This window comes from Carassius auratus, chromosome 2 (assembly GCF_003368295.1).
Source record: "Carassius auratus strain Wakin chromosome 2, ASM336829v1, whole genome shotgun sequence".
NCBI classification, from domain to species: Eukaryota; Metazoa; Chordata; class Actinopteri; order Cypriniformes; family Cyprinidae; genus Carassius; species Carassius auratus.
Genome location: NC_039244.1, coordinates 19,251,184 through 19,268,193, shown reverse-complemented (window position 1 = coordinate 19,268,193; position 17,010 = coordinate 19,251,184). Strand labels below are relative to the sequence as shown.

The 17,010-nt window shown below is 37.8% G+C and overlaps 1 protein-coding gene across 1 annotated transcript in view; it reads right to left on the bottom strand.

Annotated features, from left to right (window-relative positions):
- Positions 1–17,010, bottom strand: part of LOC113119199 (insulin receptor) — a 43,360-nt gene that overhangs the window by 15,216 nt on the left and 11,134 nt on the right. Inside the window, exon 2 of the mRNA XM_026288485.1 lies at positions 634–955. Within this exon, the coding sequence (XP_026144270.1) occupies positions 634–955 (322 nt within the window). The remainder of the gene's footprint in view (positions 1–633; positions 956–17,010) is intronic.

Below are 17,010 nucleotides of genomic sequence, written 5' to 3'. Positions count from 1 at the left end.
TTGTAGATGTCCTATTCCTGCTCAGACCTTCTTTAAATGGGCATAAACAGTACTGGCAAGCTTCACACTAGGTCAGCGGCAGTGTTGCTTTAAAACTCACACACTTCCTCTCATTAACATACGACGTTCGCTTTCTGACACACTCGCTCCGTCCCAAATGATCCTTTGTGCACTCAGACAGTCAAATGAGGTCAGCACAGCCTTGATCGCTCCAAGCTATCTTTGCAGTTCAGTATTTTTCTTGATGACTTTTTTCTAAAATGACTTAAACCGGCCTAAGCCGTCTTGCTGGTTTTAGCCTGGTCAGACTTGTCTGGCCCACTGGTTTAAGGGATTTTGAACACCTTGGTACTGTTTGAGCATATGAAAATGTAAATACAAGAGAAAAAGTCAAGTGGCTAGCCTACCTATTCCATTTTCAAGTCTGAAGTCTTAATGAGGCATAAAGTGGTGCAGTGACCCAGACACCCTCTCTCTTAACAGGTCACACTTCATACACAAAAGATTGAGCTTTTATGGGTCCTGACGCACATGTGTAGCATGTGAAGTACCCTTTAAAATGCTTGGGGGAATATGCACTAGTATTTGTGCATGTTCATTGAGTGGAGAGCGTACAAGTAGTGGGTTACTTACGAAGTTGAGTTCACAGTGGTGTACCCAGAAGGGCACTCTGGGATGCAGGCGCTGTTGTGGATGACGTATTGGTGGCAGTCACCTTTGCTCTGCTTACACTTGTTGTGAAGTTCCTGGCAAAAGCTGAAGCTGACGCAGCGCCAGCCCTTAAAGGTGTAGAAACCAGGTGGGCACTTGTCAACGCAGATGTTATTGTGCATGTAGTTGCGGCAGGCCACGCATTTGCTCGACGACCTGGGCTCCAAGCAGCCGCCCAGACACTGGTCATGGCAGCACTGGTTGTCTTTAGTGCAGGCACGGTGCTTGCATGACGATGGGCACACTGTTGAAAGACAGAGAGAGAGGGGTGGGGGGTTATATTCAAATAAATTATTTTTAGGGAAAGTACAGATACTTCTCATCCACAGTGACTTACATACATACAAGTGCAACAAAAAAAAAACATACTGTATATGTGGTCTGTTTTTGATTACCACATAAAATAATGTTGATGTCAGTTTGTATAAAGAACAGAAAACATATTTCCATGGATTATTTGCAGGCACAGTACAGATATTTTAAATGACAAAACTTTAAACTGTCAAACACTATTTTCCAAAAAGTGTAAATACTGTGGCATTATCAACACATTATTCTGGTTGTTTAAACCCGATTGGCTTGACACAAAAACACTGGCTTAACATATTCTTTGAGTTTGAAGTGGGACTATCAGTTTGTCCAACCAATAGAAGATGGGGAAGTGTTTGAAAAAGCTGATAGAAAAATCATTAAAAATTAATTATGTTTGCAAATTTTTGGAATAAGTGTATACTTTAGAAACCGTGTTAAGAGTGTTGCAGAAACTAAATTTTTTCCCTTCAATACCACACTTGTAATATACCTTTAGGTGTTTTCTCAGTAACTCTACAGTCATGTCCTACAGTATCTTGCTGTAACACCACGTTGCAATTGTAAATATTAAAACAATGACAAAATGGCCTAACTCTGATAAGAGGTTTCTAAAATGGTGTAACTGCATTCCTCTGCCTTTGATGTTCTTTATCTTTCTGTCAAACACACGCACACATACAAAAAAACCTATAAACACACACTATACAGAGCAGCACACTGCTGCCAGTTGTTTGACCAGAGTCATGTTGTAAGTCCTCCTCTCCCACTGAAGTCAGTGTTTATATATTTCTTCACCCCCCACCAAAACGGAGGAGGTGAAAGAGCCCAAGTGTGGTATAAGAAAAGGAAAGAAAGACAGGAAAAACCCTAAATATAAATCTTGAGGGTCATAGAGGTCCTTATATAGTGGATGGAAGAGAATCTACAGTGATATATAGATTTCTCTGGAATCACTTTTATTGGCCTCTTTCTAACAACGTGACCTGCAAGCTTGTCTCTGCTGAGACAGCCTGTTAAAAAAAAACATGCATGCGCTGCTGCCCTCAAATATAATTATGAACGCGATCATGCGTGTGTCTGAACATGCACACACAACCTCCCTCTCACAAGCACACACACATTAGTAGTCGAGAATTGAGCAGAGTTGCGTTGCTGGCTGTGGGATCCTTATACAAGGGTCACTAGAAATTCTTCGTATTCATGGTGATTTCAAATGGTTTTAAAAAACTTTCATAAAGTAGTAACTTTTAATGAAACATTTCAAATAAAATAATTTTAAATCCTTTTAAAACTTCTTTTTAATTTTTTTTTAAATTTAAAATAAGTAGCATTTTCAACTTGCTTAAAAATAAAACAGTTCACATAATTCACAATATTACTGTACTTTTGATCAAATAAATGCAGACTCGTGAGTTTAAGACATTTCTATCAAAAGCATTTTAAAAAAATCTCACTAATCTTAAACTTCTGAACAAAAGTGTATGAATTGCAAATTGAATAAATTAAGAGATATAACAAATCAATTAGTATAACGTCACCGATCTGGATTTATGATTGTATCAGCACAACCCTAATGCACACACAAACACACACCACTAGAGCTGAGCACAAGAAAATGACACAATAATGAATCGCATTAAGACAGAGGACTAAGAACAAGCCACAGAATAAGTGTGCGTGTGTCTCCTAATGGAATATTTGCTCTTGCGGTTGATGTTACGACAACAACTAGATGAACACAATCCTGGAGTTTGTTTAGACCATAAAGAAAGGCCAGCAAACACTTCTGCTTCCTTGACAACGACAAGACAAGATGAGGGATCAGAAATCTCCAGTCCTGCCTTGTGCATAATAATTAAGCATTTAACTGACTTTTAACAACCTCTGACAAGTGTTCGGTGACAGGCACACAAAACTGAGCTTTCAGAAAAACTCAGAGGCTTATCTGAAATTTTCAAACACTCATAACAAGCTCCAACAAACCCAGGGATCATGAAACGCTCTGTAAAAAAAAAAAAAAAAAAAAAAAAAAAAAAAAAAAAAAAAAGGAATGAAAACTGAGGAAAAGTTGTCATGAACAGTGAGAAAGCTGGCAATATTCCAAGCAGCTAAAATGGATTCAAATGGAGCTTCAAACCAATTCTCAGTTTTTCCACTGAGCTCCATAATACATATTTTGAAATACTGAAAAGGTGTAAAACGGAGCTGCCATTCACACAAAGTACACATTAAGGTATAGAACCAGTCCGGCGAGGGTAAAGCTGTTGTTGTTCACTTCAGTGTCGAGAAACACCAGGTCAGCCAACTGAAGAGCAAAACAACATTACCCTCTGTCCCTTATACACGACAATCCAGGGAGGGCCACCTCACCGTCTGCCATGAAAAGGAGGGGAAGCATGTGCATGTGCACATGTGACAACAATGGAGGCGCCAAGTAAAAAAAAAAACAAGCAATTCATAAAGATTGTGTCAATTGAAAGCACATTAAATTAAGAAGAATTCTGTTCAAAAAACAACTGTGTTGACTTGAATGGGTTTCTGTGAAAATTCATTATCATGTATTCTTTGAAAAACCCAACCGCCTCTGTCCCTATTTTCTCTCCCTCCCCCACTGAACATGGATATGAACAAATAGACACATGGTGTGCACGGTGACTCCTGATCCAGAGAGTCCAGTCCATTTAACAGTCCCCACTGCAGATCCACCCTCAACCTTAACCAATGTGTTTGCTGGCTATAGAAGGTAGCCATTCAATAGCTTGTACTGTCTGTGAGGCAGAGCCACCATGTGTATTAACCCTTTATTGCTCACTTGTCCACAACCATGGGCAGAAAGACAAGGGGAGTGGAAAACCCTGCTACAAGAGTTGGAAAAACTTGTTCTGCTCTGGAAAGATGTCAGCTCCTCTCTGCATTCCACCTAGAGAGCCGGAGCATGCTGGGAACTCCTGCAGTCCGGAGTGCTGTCGTTGATAAGTTGTGCTTACTAAGTGGTGCATGTTTGATACCTTAAATAGTGTGGCTTATTGAGGTGAAGGGTGCTGCTACTTTGCCAAGTCGTCTGACTAACCTCAAGTGGGCCAGGACTGTGGGGGGCAGGGGCGGACCGCGGTATGCACCAAGAGTACCGCAATGTGTATCGTGGGTGGTGTATCGCAGTTTTTCGTTTCAGTTTGAGTATCATTACACCTTTAACTAGCATTGTGGCAGAATTTCACAAATGAGCAAAAAGTATGTATAGGTAATACGTCAAATATTCACTTTACATTATTTATGAACATCTTTTTAAAGAAATTGATAATTTTATTCAGCAAGGAGGCATTAAACTGATCAAAAGTGACAGTAAAGACAAATGATTTATATTTCAAATGCAGCAAATATGTGTGTTTTCACAAATAAGTTTCTTGAGCACCAAACAGCATACTAGAGTGATTTCTAAAGTGATTTTTAAAGTTATTTCTAACGTCATGTGACATTTTAAACTGGAGTAAAGACTGCTGAAAATTTAGCTTTGATCAAATAAATGCAACCCCTCGAGAGCATAAAAGTATTTTTTAATTCTAATTTGATATATGTATATATAAAACACACACATACACACACACTGCATATACACATGTACACTACTATATAATGCAAATTTTATGATCCTTGAATCAAATCAATGTGTCAGTGTCAAAACTCTGATTAAAAAATTAATTTGAATAATTACAAAAATATATTTTTTTTTAAGGTTTAAGATACATTTCTGTAAACATTACGGCTTATTAATGTAATGTGGTAGTCCTGAAAATATAATGAAAAATAATTACAAATTATTTTTCGCTAATTTTGCTGGTACTTGTGACTAGTGACAATAAAGGGCTACTACTACTACTACTACAAATCCTATTGTTTTTCTTCTGTTCATTTAGTGAAATTTCCATTTTGGAAAATGTTGCCTTTATTAAACTGCAAAAAATAATTGGCACAAAGATTGAAATTTATAATACTAAATATTACTGAAAAACTAAAAAATATGAAAAAATAAAGCCCTGCCAAGCACAAAAAATTTTTAATTTCTTGCTCCTCCTCTCCATGTGCCATGTCTCTTCTCTCTGAGCGAGTACAGAGAGTCATTCATTGCTCATTAGCTTTCATCCATTCATGTTCTGGGCATCTATCTGCTAGATCTGGGTCACATTTCAACATCAGGGTGGATAGCTGGCCGCATATGACTCGTTTATCAGAAAAAGCAAGCTGTATTCGAATGCTTAGCGGCAGTGCAATTCAGTACAGCACAAGCCGAAATGCCATCTTCACCTGTGTGCAAACATCTCACATGGGACGATCAACTTCCATTAAGAATATGCAATGCATGTGTGTGTGAGAAAGAGGCAGAGAAAGGGAAGAGTGTTAAAGACATGATAGGTGTGTGAAAGGAAGCGATTATTTACCTTTGTGCCGAGACACAGAATCTGACCCTAGCAAAAGATATGTCCTCACTGGGTATTGATCACATACAGCTCAGGTATAAACACACATCTGTACCACAGGAAGGAAAGACAGCACTAGAGAGTTCAGCTATTGTTTTTATGACAGCCGACATCTGACACGTCAGCAAGTGACAAACATTTTTAAAATCTGCTCTGTCACCGCAAATACACAGTAATTCACACTTAGTCACATTATAGTATGAAATTAGCACCTGAGAAGTTTGTCTTGTTTAAGAGCTGCTTTATGCCTTTACGGAAAAAAAAATTCTAATTGTCCTATACACAAGCAGTGTAACAGTATACATCCATGACTAGATTAAAGCAAGACAAACAAGACACCTTAACAACTGCAAAAGGAAAAACAAACAAGCTATCTCGTGAAATTATTTGTCTTTTTAACTGGGTCAATGGCCATGAGATACAGATGCTCCTCAGAGAAGGCGAAATATTCAGTACTAAGGCCAAAACAATCACAAGCCAAACCTTCATGTGTATTCAGTGGCACATATTTTCTTATTAACATCATGCACATAACACAGACAGTACTGTATATTAAATTCAACTCTGCTTTGTGCACTTGTCAAACAATTTTCAAGGTTCATATCAAGACTTCACTACAGTAAGGGGGCCCTTTTAATTTAACAGATGGGTGAAAGGATTTCTTGGAACGAGCAGGGTAGATCCAACGGCAATATCCTGGCAAGCTGCTTTTCACAGTACAAAGAAAAAGATTCTCTGCAGTAGACAGTAGAAAATACGCAGGAAAACAGGTGAAAAATTCTACTGAAATATCTTCTCTGTTTTAAGTCAAACAGGTATAGAATAGGGATGTGCGAGACTAGTTGACTAAACAATACTGCTGCTACGAGTCGTCTGAAAATACTAATTCTTTTCCATTGTTTTTTTTTTGTACAATTATGTTTTGATTTACAGTTCTACAATTCAAATTACAGTCACGTTAATGTTACATTGTTAATTCACTACAGTGATAAGCAGGATAGAGCCAAGAGCTGTGGGAGTGTAGCAAGAACATTATTTTGAAGAGTGTGAAATCTGAAAACATAATAATTTAATTTTACTTCAGAGTTTGCATGCATTCGTTTTCTCTTTGTCACTCACAGCAGCTCAGAGAAGTACCAATTGGAAGACAATTAGGGCTGGTCTGGTCTCCCTTTTTTGAGCTTCACAGCTTTAGTAGTAATCAACACCGAATATTCGAAGCTTCAGAGGGAGGGGCTGAACATATTCTTCTCTCTAATAAACACTTTCACACTGCACGTCGGACCAGGCAATTTGCCGGAACATTGCTAGGTCGCCTTCTGTGTGAAAGCAAACACGTCCCGGGATTGGTCCCAGGATTGAACCCGGGTCGGCGACCTAGTAACATTGCCTGGTTCAATCCCGGGACGAGCGCTGTGTGAACAAAAGCCAGATCTAATGCAGTGTCTTAGTGGTGACGCACGTTATCGCGCAACTCTTTTACCAGCTGTTTTGAAGGAAGATCAACGTTCGTGACAAAAAAATATTTGCAAACTGTAATTAAGCAGAGATCAGTTAGTTCCTCACTTTCCATGCTGACGCCGAGATTGTTCGGCAGCTTCAGTGAAAGTGTAACGTGCCTAACGTTTTCAACTCGTACATTACACGCCACGCCCTGAAGTCACGTGTCGTTACGGGACCTTTAAGGGTTGTTTGTGTACGAAACACATATCCAGGTAATCACTGGCAGTGTGACAGTGCACAATAGTGACCCGGGAACAATTGCCGGAACACTTTACCCGTGTATTTGCCGGAATCGCAGTGTGAAAGGGGCTTATGGTTGTACCTGCATGTATGGTCATGTGACATGTGTTCTCGGTTGTGTAGTGTGGATGGAGAGTTTTTGAAATGCAGTGAAAACGCCAGTGTATACAAGGAACGTTTTCATTTTCAAAAGCAGTTTTAAAATGAAAATGCACTAGTGTAAAACTAGCCTTACTTTAGTTGAAAATTCTGTTTATAAAATTGAGTTTGTACTTATTGGTCCTACACTACCTATTGATATGTCTGTCCTGGCGTACGTTGATTTAGGGGCAGTTCTGCATCTTTTGTGTGCACAAATTCATTATTTCACAGCATCTAACTCCCACTGCGAGATGAAAACAACTCAACTTTTCAGACTGCCGCAAGTGCACCATACATCATGTGACAAAAACCAACCAATCAACTTCACCCTTTCTCCAACAACAGTGAAAATTCAGCCCAGATGTAGGAACAGAATACCCATTTCTTCATTAATCTAGTAGCAAAGCTAAAGCGAGCGATTTTTGGAACTGGAAATGAATTTATTCTTAGCTAAAAATTCCACTTTGTCGTGGAGAGCACAGTTCATAGCTGCTTAGCAACGGCAAGTGCCATGGGAGTGCTTTGGAAAGAAAGGGAAAGCTGTGTGGCTGGCATTTTCCAAGCATTTTAAGACACGACAAGTGAACGGCCCCCTAAATGAATGCTTAAAAGTGAAGCAAGCGATTTCTGAGAAATGCTGCTGATATCTGAAAATCACTGAATCAAACACGCCCCTTCTCAAAAAGATCACACCCCAATCCTGATAGCTCTGCCCCCAAATTCATGAACATGTTATACAATACAGGAAACTCCCCCATCATGAGTGGACACTCCCCTTTACTGGTGATTGGCTACACGTTTGTTTTGGAGCATGGTCTGCACTTTCAATATCATTTTTCTGAAACCATAAGATGGTTTAGATCCTACCTGTCCGATCGCTACCTTTTTGTTTACTTAAATGGGGAGTCATCTCATTTATCATCAGTAAAATATGGAGTGCCACAAGGATCCATCCTAGGTCCCCTTCTATTTTCAATATACATGTTGCCCCTTGGTAATATTATTAGAAAATACGAAATTAGCTTCCACTGTTATGCTGATGATACTCAGCTATATATCTCAACGAGACCAGATGAAACTTCCCAATTATCTAAGCTAACAGAGTGTGTTAAAAATGTAAAAGATTGGATGACAAATAATTTTCTCCAATTAAATTCGGATAAGACAGAGATACTAATTATTGGACCAAAAAACACTACACAGAATCTTGTAGATTACAATCTGCAACTAGACGGATGTACTGTTACTTCCTCTACAGTCAGAAATCTGGGTGTTATATTAGACAGCAATTTGTCTTTTGAAAATCATATTTCCAATGTTACAAAAACTGCATTCTTCCATCTTAGAAACATTGCCAAGCTATGAAACATGTTATCTGTTTCTGATGCAGAAAAGCTAGTTCATGCATTCATGACCTCTAGACTGGACTATTGTAATGTACTTCTAGGTGGTTGTCCTGCTTCGTCAATAAACAAGCTACAGGTAGTCCAAAATGCAGCAGCTAGAGTCCTTACGTGGTCAAGAAAATATGATCATATTACCCCAATTTTACAGTCTCTGCGCTGCCTACCTATTAAGTTCCGTATCAGTTACAAATTACCATTACTTACCTATAAGGCCCTAAATGGTTTAGCTCCTGCGTACCTAACTAGCCTTCTACCACACTACAACCCATCACGCACCCTAAGGTCACAAAACGCTGGACTTTTGGTAGTTCCTAGGATAGCAAAGTCCACTAAAGGAGGTAGAGCTTTCTCACATTTCTCACATCCCGTGGTAACTAGGATTTACCAAGCTCCAGTCTGGATCCAGAACACCTGAGAAGAGATGATGCTGACCCTCAGATGATGCTAACCCTGAATCAACAAACAGAACTAACAATTATTGCTAAATGTGTGACTGAATCATATAATAACTTAATTAATAATATTGATAGTTCATCGTCTAGCTGACTACGTCTTGTATTATTATTATTTTTTCTAAAATCCTGTCAAATGTGCACAAACTACTAGCTACTACTAAATATTGTAGAAACATAATTTTCTGTAAAGTTGCTTTGTAACGATTTGTTTTGTAAAAAGCGCTATACAAATAAACTTGAATTGAATTGAATTGAACAATTGATTGCACCTTTAATGTACAATGATCATCACTGTTGGGAACGTTACTTTAAAAAAGTAATTAGTTATAGTTAATCACTACTTGTTCCAAAAAGTAACTGAGTTAGTAACTGAATTACTTTATAATAAAAGTAACTCGTTACCAGGTAAATTAACTATTTGTGTTACTGTAAAAAAAAAAAGAAAAAGAAAAAGAAAAAAAAGTTGCTATATGTCAAGGATTTTTATTTTTCTTTCTAATTTTTATTTTTATTTTTTTTTTTTAGCAGTTTTCAGTCAGTTTAAATGAGTAGAACAAACAGGTGTTCAATATTTATTGCATGTCAACAGACAGCAAGAGTTTTATTCTGCACTTCAAGTATTATCTTTGTAAGAAAAGTGTTTTTGGCCACTAGCTTTGTAGATGCATGTGTATCACATTACATGTACACATTACATGCACGTTCTTGCCTTTGACCGCAATGAATTTGAAGTAGTGCTTATATCTCCACCTTGAAAATGCCTACTTCACATCGGATTGCTCCTGACTCGCCATCTCTGCTGCTGCTGCGAACCTCTCTTAAGCTGTTGCGTTCGTACGTGTGTGTGTGTATGTGTGTGTGTGTGTTTGGCGCCGCTGACGTAAAAACACTGGCTCTGATTGGCTACCATGAAACACATGACTCTGCCTTAGCCAATCATAATCGCTTATCTCATTACTGACCCACCTCCTTACTCGCTGTGTGAGCCAGGGGTGCGTTCGGATAAATCAATGCATAGTAACAGACCGCATTTTACGTCCAGTAATGTTAACGGCGTTGTAACGACGGGAAAAGTAATTAGTTAGATTACCCCGTTACTGAAAAAATAACGTCGTTACCTAACGCCGTTCTTTTAAACGGCATTATTCCAAACACTGATGATCATAATGAAAGGGAAGCACATTGCATGTGTATGACTTATTTGTCAGTGGCAAGTTTTACGTTTGTTTTAAATGGAATGTTTACATGGACTGGTTTTTAAATGTGTGGGGGTTTGTCATATATATATATATATATATATATATATATATATATATATATATATATATATACACACACAGTCAGAAAAGTAAATGTTGTAAAAGAATTTTACTGTTGATGTAACTGAACAAACACTTTGGCTGTTAAATGGCTATGCAGGCATGGTCATCAGCCAATTTCAGATAATCACGTTAACAAGAGAATTAATGGACCTGGCCCAATACATCAGCACTGCACTGTCAAGCCAAAGAAACAACAGACGCAGGATAACTCTCAAACACAGGCAAGAATGCAACATTAGATCTTTGTTCAGCAGGTTAAGATTGATGACCCTCATAGCGTCTTCCTATCTATTTTTGTCTATTTTTTTTTTACTTTGGGTAATTCCTGTCAGATCTGTGCTTGGGTGATTCATCATTAGAAATATCTTATTTTCCTAGCTGAACTTGTAGAGTGGTAACCTGCACACAGATACTTAAACACCCAGCTCTAACTACACCTCACATGTGAAGACAAGGCTAAGTCTTTACTTAAGGGCTTCTCTGCCAAAGCAACTTGAGACCAATGAACACCTCCTGTCCAAATAATGCATAATTCCAGAGTAAGGCGTTGTTTTATCATAAACTAGCGAGTCCTGTCAGAGTCATTACAGTAAATTTGTATGAGCCTTTGTAAGTTGTGTGTGAACAATGCAAACCAGACTAGTGGTCTACTACATATGCACCTGCATTCAGAGGCCTTAATTTATTCCAATATTTTTTGGTTATGAAGTTACTTTAGAGCGGATTAATTTGATTTTCTTTCCCTTGAATCATTACCCAGAGTTGCATAAAGATTTTATCAGTTCACCTAAAAATTTTAATCATGAATGTGATTAAATAATAACAGAAATTACTTTTTTTTTTTGGTGAAATATGAAAACTGACAAAATGGGAACCTTCCTTTACTTAAGATTTCAGACCATTTACTTCAAAAAATAAACTCAATTTCTTTCTCAAAAACTTGTGTAATGTGCTTGTTGTAAATTCACTGCTGTATTTAGGAAAGCACACGCCTACGGGAGGTGTCACAGTTCATTACAGGGCAAAACCAAGCCATGAACTCAAAGTAGAACCCTGAGGCTTTCTCACATTGAAGACTCAGAGGCACAAGTCAGAGAGGTGAAGAAGCCCCCGATGGCCCCTCAGAGCTCCTGAGTTACTGTGTAAAGCTAGAAAAACATCTTTGAAGGACAATCAAGTCTTTAAGCAAGGACTGAGAAACTAGCTCAGCATCCCACAGCTTAGAGAGGAGATTTATCAAGACAGCAATTCGAAGTACACAGCCAAACAATGCTCAAGTCTCTGAATGCCCTTGATAACCTTGTTGTTTTAAGCTTTTGTGTGTCGATCGACAGCAAATAAATATTTGATAAAAGTTATTAAATTGTGAACTTAACAAGGTCGACCTAAAATCGGTTAAGAGACTGTATTTCGGTCAAACTTTGATCAATCGAAACCAAACATGGTACACTTCATCGACACTATGATGTGAGGGTCCATGCCAAAGTTGGGAACCGCGCCACCTATATAAAGATCCTTGCAAAACCCCTTATAACTTTTGAAATCATTGATCAATTTTTGTTATTTTTATTTAATTTCGTTCCGTGGGTTATGCCGAATCTGATGGTTTCATTTGTAATTTTCCAACATGGTGTCTGTCCGCCATAATGAATTAAATGAAAAACAGTTTTTTCGCTTCTCCTCCATGAAATCTTGTACAATTTTGTTCCAAATTTGATCAGATGATCTTCAGACCGAGCCGGACAGAAATGACTGAACAGATTTCTGATATTTCCATTCCCGACTAGTACCTCTTGGAAGTTGCCCGTGCCTGTGCTAGTTGATTTATGTTAGTTAGCTTAGCATGCTAATATGTTTCTATTCAGTCTAATGATACTCTTTAGGTTAACCATAAACTACATTAGCATTTTTTAGCTTAGCATACTAATCTGGCTAAAATGCTAATTCAGACTTTTGAGAGATCATTCTCACACCTTAACGTCACTTCTGTGGCCTGCCAAATGTGTGTCAACTAATGTGGCGCACTCTGCTAAGACACTGGTTCTAAACCACTGAGGTTAATGTTGCTTCCGTTCCAGACGTTGGATTTTCCATGCGTGTTCAAACTGAATCAAAATACATGTTTTTGCTCATTCTCGTCATGTTTTTGCTCAACTTCTGTTCAATTTCAAACTTCTCTACTTCTGAACCAATCTGTTGTCCTGACGTACATTCTATTTCTGCCATTTTTCTTCTTCCCAATTTGCTTTCGGCTACAGCCCTTCTGGGGCTTGGCTCCGGGATTGCTGCTTGCAGCTATATTTAGACATTATTCTTATGAAAATACCTGAGATGGCTTGAAGAACACAGGTAAACTTTATATTGTTGCAGTTATGTTTATTGTCTTCATCTGTGGTCAGTCAAAGCATTACTATCTTTTTCATGTTCAGTGACAGCAACACCTGGATGCCATTGTACATAATAGGGATTTCCTCGACCGTTGTAAGTTATATTAGTTCAGAGAAACATACTTAAACTATTCGTGCAAGTGCACCCTCCAGCTTCCAGTATTATTTAAACCGACCTTACAATTGTTTAAAGCACGCATAACGCTCACACCACCTTACTCTGGGTAAAAACAAGGAAAAATAATTACAGTGCTATTATTCAGGGTTAGGCCTGCCATGATAGTTGATAAATCAATCAATCGCTCAATAAAAAAAATGAGCTCGATAATTTTTTCAGCCGCGATAATTTTTTTCAGCCGCAATAATTTTTCTCTCACACAATTTTATGTAAAAAATTGGAACGTATCGTGATGTGGGGTTAGTCTGGAGCACAGCCTGTGGACAGCCCACGGCAGAAAACACCGTCTTTGATGGCACAGATGTCCTGGGAATAAAGAGATAACGTTTCGCTAGTGTGGCCAGCTTTGGGAAGAAAAAAAACTTTTAACTGGTCCATTCACGTCACACCTAAAAACGCGTGGAAAACACTAGGAGTGTCATTTTTTCCTTCTTTCCAAAGCGCTCAGGCAGTTGAGCCCCTAAGACGTCTGTCGTTACTAAGCATCCATACTGCTTTGATATCCGTTAAAACAAGGACATTTCAGTAATGGATTTCCACCACCGAAAAACCCTTGCTGTAAAATCTGCTACAATGTTTGGGTGCACCCCATTTAAAAAAAACAATGGGGAATTTCACCCCGAAGGAAGCTGATTGAGTTGGTTCTTGTTACATGACCTGGTGCGCTTGCGTAATTCTGAAAACCTGAGATGTTTTGTAACTAGATGTGGCATGGACGCTTCCATTATGAGCGCGTATACCACATTTGAAATAACGAACACCCAAAAGACACGGTAAGTCATTGGTCAAAATGTTTACTTTCAGTTAACGGTTAAATGGTCAATATGAGCATCCCTAACTGGCATATAAACATGATAACATACAAATTTGTTAATTTTAAGCCACATAAAGTCAACATGTTACTTCTTGCTCAGAATCTGCGATAAAATAAAATAAAAGTTTATTGATTCTTTGAAGAGGTGTACCTGCGTTATTATGGCTCTATTATTATATTAGTTGAAACTGGTCTTAGAACGACAATATTATAGTTTATCGCGATCATTTCTTTTACAATTTATCGTCCAGCAAAATTTGTTATCGTGACAGGCCTATTCAGGGTATTGTATCCAAGTTAGAAATTCTACAACTGTGACAACACTACTCTAAACAAACTGATTAATTGACAAAGCCATTTTAGGCTGTGCTGGTAATTTGCCATCTTATAAAGCTGCATTAAAAGCTTTCTGTGCAACCACTAAAATATCAAAAAGAAGCCTAGTGGTTAATTTTTAAAATCCCAAGTCCATGAAAACGTTTATATGTTAGTTTTATTTCAAAACATCATAACTGGATGATACTTGCTGAAGTATAATGACAACATATGGAGTGAGGTCACTTTACCATGAAAAACACCTAATTCACCTAATAATTCCTAAATAGGCAAGAGGAAGAAGCCTTTTAGAACATCAGGATATTTTAAGGGATAAATGTCCCAAACAAATTGCCATTCATGCTTGGATCAAACAACTTAATAATCTTATACTGAGTGGAACTGCGTCAGAGAGTGCACATTTGGCTCAATAGCTGGCAGTCAGTCAATTCTCTTGGCCTTATCATGTGCATTTGGGTCCTTGTAACCAGTTTAGCTTCACAGGATGCTGTTTTAATGCGTGATTACACATTCATTGAGCGCACTGAAGAGGATGAGTGTGGTCAAAAGGCCACGCAAAAGAGTTCTGCAGGCAGTCTAACGCGTCAGAGATATGCGCTCATTCTACAACTGGATGTGGACTATGAGAAGACGACAGAGTAATGAGATGCTACAAGGACAGCTATTAATTAGTATTTGTGTTTCAGGGTTAATCATGTTTTCAGAGAGGTGACAGCACTATGTGACACACTGCAGGCGGTGAAAGTGACTACTAGCAGTAGAGCGTAGAGAGACGCTGTAAACACTTTCATTAGGCAGCAAGCCACCTGTAATGGAGAAAAAACACTCAAAGAACACGATTGTACTTGCTCACGTTTTGTTTTTCATTGCCACCAGTTTGAATATTGCAACGACAAACAAGATATCTAAATAAGACATGATGTTCCAGGACCACAGTGTCGCATCAACCACAGTAATGTGTTGATGAATGAAGCAGGGACATCATGCAAATAAAAAACACATGTACAGAGGAAATGTGTTCCACCTACATTGTTATATTAATTTATTAAGACTGTAATAAACATGAAATCAAATTAAACAAGTCAAGTCAAACAAGTCAAATGATAACATTGAAGAGATGGTTCATCCAAACATGAAAATTGTCATTTCCTCACCCACACATCATTATAAGTCTCTAAGACTTTTTCTTCTGTGCAGCACAAAAGAAGATAAAATGTGCCAGTGTGTTTCTGACCATACAATGATAGTCAATACAGAGCTATTGTAGTAGCACCGAGACTATTTTAGATTTTTTAATTTTTTAAGTAATTTTTCCATTTTCGCTAAGTTTGGTGCTTTTGTCATTTTGATTAGTTTTTTGGATGTCAATATGTGTATTTTTATTACTCATTAATTCAGTTTAATTCAGTTAATTTGGTAGACTGTAATACAAAATTTAAATGAAATGTTGAAAATTTAATAGGTTTAATGCATAAATTTGTTTAATTTTGTTTCAGTTTATTCATGTTTATTTCAAATAACAATTAGTTTTAATGGTTAATAAATTTTTAATGGTTATATTTAGTCACATATAATAACCCTGTGTCGATGGGGTCCAATGATGTTTTAAACCCCAGTGTTCCTTAAAATAACTTGTTCTGTACTCTGCAGATGATAGAAAAGTCATACAGGTTTGGAATGACAAAAGGGTAAGTGATGACAAAATGTACATTTTTGGGTGAACTATCCCTTTAATGACTGTATGCAAGACATCTCTATCTCTCTCTCTCTCTCTCTCTCTCTCTCTCTCTCTCTCTCTCTCTCTTCCTTCTAACAGCAGAGAGGAATGTCAGATCAACTTTGACTACCACACCCCAAACTGAAGCTTGAGGATCAGTCTGGACAAAACACCCCTAAGGCTACTGAAAAAACATCACCATCTCCTTCTTGTACCACATTAACGTGTGTTGGGTGGATCTACAAAGTTACTTAACAGATACGTACACACTTGAAACTGTGATACTGTCACTACTGGAAACATCTGAACAACTTAAGCATATTCCAATTCTTCCAAAGTCATAAGATTCAATCATACAAAGTCCAACAGACCAAATAAATTATAAACTCATTACTTGACTTAATTATTTTGTTTCAATCCATTGAAAATCTTGGCATCCATCCTAGACTCTGTGGCTAATTAATAAGAATTTATCAGAGAAGTAGTGATTTCCATCTGAAAAACAAATCATTCCTTTAAGATTTCAATTAATCAGCTGATACAGTGCATATGAATCATACATGAAGTCATCGGACTAATGGGTCAACTCACTAACTCACTGACTCAATGATCTGGTCACAGTGGTCAACAGCTCACTGATAGTGAAGATTTCCAGTAAATAATGACTCACAGTTTGTTCTGTTTCTCACACAAAGTCGGACTTGTGAGTAGTCAGAGGTAGTAGCAGTAGAAACACAGAATAAAAAAAAAACACTCTGACTGATTATGCATTGAGAAATTTTCATGAATTATAGAGACATGGAGGTGGAGACCGACAACATGCGCTTGAAAGACATGTGATAGGGTGCTAATGAAGAGGCAGAGAGCTCAAAAAAATAACACAAAAATAAATCAAATAAAACATTATTTTGGCATCACTCAATGAACTAGTAAGTTGAGAAATGTTCTACAACAGATTTGTATTTAAAGTATTAGTTAACGCACAAATGAATCGTCATCATTCACTCACCATC